The sequence below is a fragment of the Austrofundulus limnaeus genome, unplaced genomic scaffold, assembly GCF_001266775.1.
Source record: "Austrofundulus limnaeus strain Quisiro unplaced genomic scaffold, Austrofundulus_limnaeus-1.0 Scaffold446, whole genome shotgun sequence".
NCBI lineage: Eukaryota > Metazoa > Chordata > Actinopteri > Cyprinodontiformes > Rivulidae > Austrofundulus > Austrofundulus limnaeus.
In genome coordinates, this window is record NW_013952848.1 from 159360 (window position 1) to 164343 (window position 4984).

Here is a 4984-nt window from a genome sequence, read left to right on the forward strand (position 1 = left end):
TTTGGTCTGAATCCTAATTTTATGTCTTTTAATGAGGAGTTTTTGATGTCCTCATAAAGAGGAAACCTCAAATGATTTGAATATTGAGATTTCCCAGCTGAAAAGAAACAAAACTTTGCTAACTCACAGGGAAAATCTCAAAATTTTAAGGCATTTCTCCTCAAAATCAGTTTTTTGTTGCTACTGCTCAAAGAAATGCCTCAAAATTTTGTTTTATGATTAAATTTCAGACAGTTCATTCAAATGATACATTGATAAGGCATTTATTTATTATGTTTTGATTCAAAACACTATATTTGCCTAGTTCTCCATATCCCACTTTGGGACTTAATCCCCGTTTCGATGTGATGGGTCACATTTCAGTTAGTTTTGTAAAAAGATCATACAGTTTTAGTTAGTTATCATTTTTCACTTTATTACAGTTTTTATTTATTTTAGTTAACTAAAATGATTTTTCAGTTTCAGTTTTTTTAGTTAGTTTTAATTAACTATAATAACCCTGCCACTCAGAGCACTGTTAACCCTGGAACACATGGCAGGCAGTGGGCCAGCTGGGGAAAATAAAATCCAAACCTTGCGCTACAAAGCCTCCAGTCCTCTCTGCGGTGAGGGTTTTAAATGATAGGTGTGCGCACACAACAACACCCTTCCTCTGCTGTTAAACAGGAGGTCAAACAAACAAATGATTTTATCTGCGGCCGCCCTCAACTCTCCATAAATCCCCCCTTTATGTGTGAGGTGCCCTCTTAACCCTCGCTGCAACTCCTCTCCCAGCATGCTTTGAGTTTATCTCTCAGGCTAACACAACCCAGCGATTATTAACGCTCTTTCTGATTAATGAGATAAACTGCTAACACAGATACTGGAAGTCACTGCTGCTAATTTAGGGTGAGTTCTTTACACCCAGCGTTTTTGTTTTTTTATGATGAATCAGGCTGAAGGTTGAAGATAAATATTGTATATTAGAGGCCATAAAACTCAGCCTGAGTGCTTTTATAAACACTTGGAGGAAGTGTTTTAACTGGAGGCAGCTTGCCCTGCCACACTGTCCATTAGGCTCTTTGTTGCACGTCTCCCACTGCTGGAGCATTTATTATTCAAGCACCGTGTAACAACTGCATCGGCTCTAAACATCCTGTCAATGAAAGTGTCACTTTGGGTTTTGTTACCAGCAGAGATGATGTTCAGTATCTTTTTTTGTTAAATAACCTTTTCATAAGAAAACTCTGTGAAACACCTGGAGCAGGAGGAGTAGTGCTACACTTGGCCAGCCTCACCACGTCACACTCCAGCTACACTTATTAGGACGTGTAATCCCTCAGCTTCAGCTCAGCCTGTCACATCCAGCAGTCCCGCTGACCTCAGCGCTGCTTTAATCAAACAGGAGATTCATCTCTTCCCCCACATCCCATTTCCAACATACTCCCTAAACTTCTCCCCCCCAAACCCCACCTCCCTGAAGCAACATGTCTCTGTCATCGCCACAGAACTCCTCTTTCACCTACTTTCCCTGTCCACTCTCCTCAGAGCTTTTCGGTCTGGGCTACATCAGTAGGCAGAGGGGCAGTTCCTCCACACTCCATTACCCCCTGCCCCAACACCCCCACCCCGATCAGCTCATTATAGCACCTAAACACCCACTTCCTGTTTGACTACAGCCAGGGAGAAGCATTAGAGGAGTAAAAGAAGGAAAAGCAGGAGAAACCTTTTCCCCCTTGTCTAAAGGAAGACTTGATAAGTGGATCATGTGGACCTGCAGACTGTTGAACTTATTTAAACTCTGCAGTTTTACATCACCCAAAGTGTGACATACTGACATTCATGCCTTGTAATAAAAGTGATGAAGACATAAATGTTTGCTATAATATATGGTACTGTTATCACATGCATGTGATAACAGTACCATATATTATAGCAAACATTTATGTCTTCATCTCTACATTTAACTTTTATATAAAGTTTTACATATATACATATATTTTACATTACATATATACATTATAAATATGATGAATATGTATGATAAATGCAGAGTTGTAAAGTAACTAAGTACAAATACTTTGTTACTGTACTTTACTTGAACTTTTGAACTTTACTTGAGTAATTATTTTTCAGGAGATTTAAGAGAGAGGAACTCTAATACACTTGCTGGTGTTTCTAACAATATTTTATTAAGCTTAAATTAGTTTTTTTTATTATAGACTTAATTTGTTGATATTCTAAGAAATGTTTCTTATCAATACCATATTGTATTGTTAGTTTATTGACTGGAATAAAGTCTACACCTTCATATATATATATTCCAGGTATTCAATTCCTTTACCTCTCCAATCAGGGAAGTCTAACATATTATTTTGTTTTAGTACGTCAGGATTGTTCCAGATGGGTGTTTGTTTACATGTGATTAGTGAAGATTTTGTCATTTTCAGAAACTCCCACCAAGCTGTCAGTGATGAGCTGATATTGATGCTTTTAAAGCAAACATGTCGCTTTATATTTGTGCTAACAAATGGAAGGTTTGAAATATTAATGTTATGGCATAATGTTTGTTCTGTATCTAACCAAGTTATATCTAGTGCGGTAGGATATAACCATTGGAAATGTATAGAAGCCTATTAGCTAAGAAGTAGCAATAGAAGTTTGGAAGCTGTAGCTCTCCTGTATCTTTAGTTTTCTGTAGTGATTTTAAGCTAATGCGTGGGGTTTTATCTTTCCAAATGAATTTAGAGATAAAGGAGTCCAAGGACTTTAGTTTTTCAGCTTACTTTTTACTCTTACTCATTACATTTTTGCAGAATTATCTGTACTTTCTACTCACTACATTTTTTAAAAAGTTAAAAAGTAGAAAGTCGTTTCTCCTGTTTTATTCCAAGTTGTTATTATTTAAAAAATACTATCGTGATAAATTGTGTCTCCTGGATAGGGTGAATTTAATTGTTGTTGGATGAGAAGTATAAATATATACCATTCTGACACACCATTAGCTTGTACACAACCCATCACAGCTGCACGCTGTTAGAAAATATATTTTTTTGGAGAAGTCACCTCCCAATAAATGTCATTTTGGAAAATCTAACTGCTCACTTTTACTCAGTACTTTTACTTTTAATACCAAAGTAGATTTTGGGTCAGAAATTTACTTTTGATGCTTAAGTACAAAAAATATCAGATACTTTAAGACTTTTACTCAAGTAATGTTTTTAGAGAAGACTTTAACTTTTACCAAAGTACTTTTATGATAAGATACTTGTACTTTTACTCAAGTATCACTTCGAGGTACTTTACACAACACTGGATAAATGTGCTGTTTTGAGGCTGTTTTCATGTATTGTCGATAAAGTTTGATCAACAACACTTTTTTACGCGGATTGTTAAAAATCAGCCAATGACCTGAAATTTAATTTATTTGTTTGTCTCTGCTTCCTAAAYATAAAAGTTTAATATCTATACGCATTTTAAAACAAGATTTTGAGAGGATAAAAAAATAAAAAAGTAAAACAAGCAAGGGTTTCATGTAATTTAGTTGTGGAAAYTAATACAGAACTCTTATGTCTGTGCAAAGGTTATTAAAGACAAATGCACTTTAAAGTATGAGTTATTCATATTTTCGCTCTAAAAGTAACCTTTATATCTAACTGATACAATAAAATTAAGATTGTCTGAGATTTGACCCATTTCCCAGATAAAGGAAACTTTGTTCTTTTAAAGGTTATTATAGCATTTTTTGTTGATTTCCAMTTGAAAGTCAATTATAAGAACACTGTGCTGCTCACTATGTGCCTTTCAATCAGCTTTGATTTGTGGGGACATGTTGATTATTTAAAAAAAATGACCTAACTAAGCAGTCGACCAATCAGTCTCCTGCTAATCTTCATAAAAATTAAGGATATTTAGAATAAAATGACAGAAAATATGAGTTCCCTCTCTATCCTATGATATTATGTTGCATCATGATGTTTAGTTGACAAATTAAACTAAAACACAACTAAATCAAAGCCATAAACAGTGTCTGGAAATCATTCCTTGTTACCTTGCCAGTAAAAGCTCCCCGGTCCTCCAACAACCAGCCTTCCTTCCTGGAACAAAAAAATGATTTGTCACGATTCGTTAATGTGTGTGACTCTGCTGTAACGAGCAGAGCCTTGTGGGTGCACATCTGATTTCTGTCGACGTCCTGCTGAGACGGACAGTTTCCTGTACAGCAGGGTCGAGTTGGACCGTGGGCCAGAGGTGAAGGTTCAAATGAACCAGACAGTGAAAAATAGTGTGCACGTCAGTCGTGTTAAGAGGCGATGGGTCACTTTGGGASCAAAAGGGGCTCCTCCAGGGACAAACCCTCTGTCATCTGCCCAGTGTTCATAAATCTCTGACGGCAGGCGTACATTTTCAACTTCACCGTGTTGTTTCTATACTGACGGCATGCTGCTRCAGTTCTTACCTTGGTGAAATCCACGCTGAAACCGGCCTGGCAGAATCCCTGCCCCTCTGGGTCCGGATCAGCTAAAAGCAAGACAGGCACATACAAACACATGAGCTGTTTTAAACCACTATAGCTGGCATTTGATTTGTTTTAAAGGGATCTGTGATTAGTTGTAACATAGACTTTACTTGATAAACATATTTTAACTGTAAAACAAAGACTGTAAAAATACTGTAGGATGTTCAGTTTTTTATCATTTTAAAACTAAAATTTAAAACTATATTACACAGATGGGGCCATTTTATTTACACACAAAGCATTCTGGGTAAATGATGACATGGATAGGTCCTTGGTGTGAGTGAACTATATCCACCGAGGAGGATGGAGGACAACAGAGCTGCTTCATTGAAGAAGAACCTCAGCTTAGCCTGTTATCCTTTGCGCTAGCACTGATGCTATATTGCCTTATATGTATTAGATTGGCGCTAGTGCAACAAACAAGCTAAACTGAGGTTCTTCTTCCATGAAGCAGCTCTGTTGTCCTCCATCCATATTTTCAGTTAC

The 4984-nt window shown here is 36.8% G+C and overlaps 1 protein-coding gene across 1 annotated transcript in view; it reads right to left on the bottom strand.

Annotated features, from left to right (window-relative positions):
• itga8 (integrin, alpha 8) overlaps positions 1-4984 on the bottom strand; it is a gene marked incomplete at its 3' end in the record, with an annotated part of 60744 nt that overhangs the window by 46740 nt on the left and 9020 nt on the right. The window contains 2 exon segments of the mRNA XM_014024916.1: positions 4031-4076; positions 4439-4500. Coding sequence (XP_013880370.1) covers positions 4031-4076; positions 4439-4500 — 108 coding nt within the window.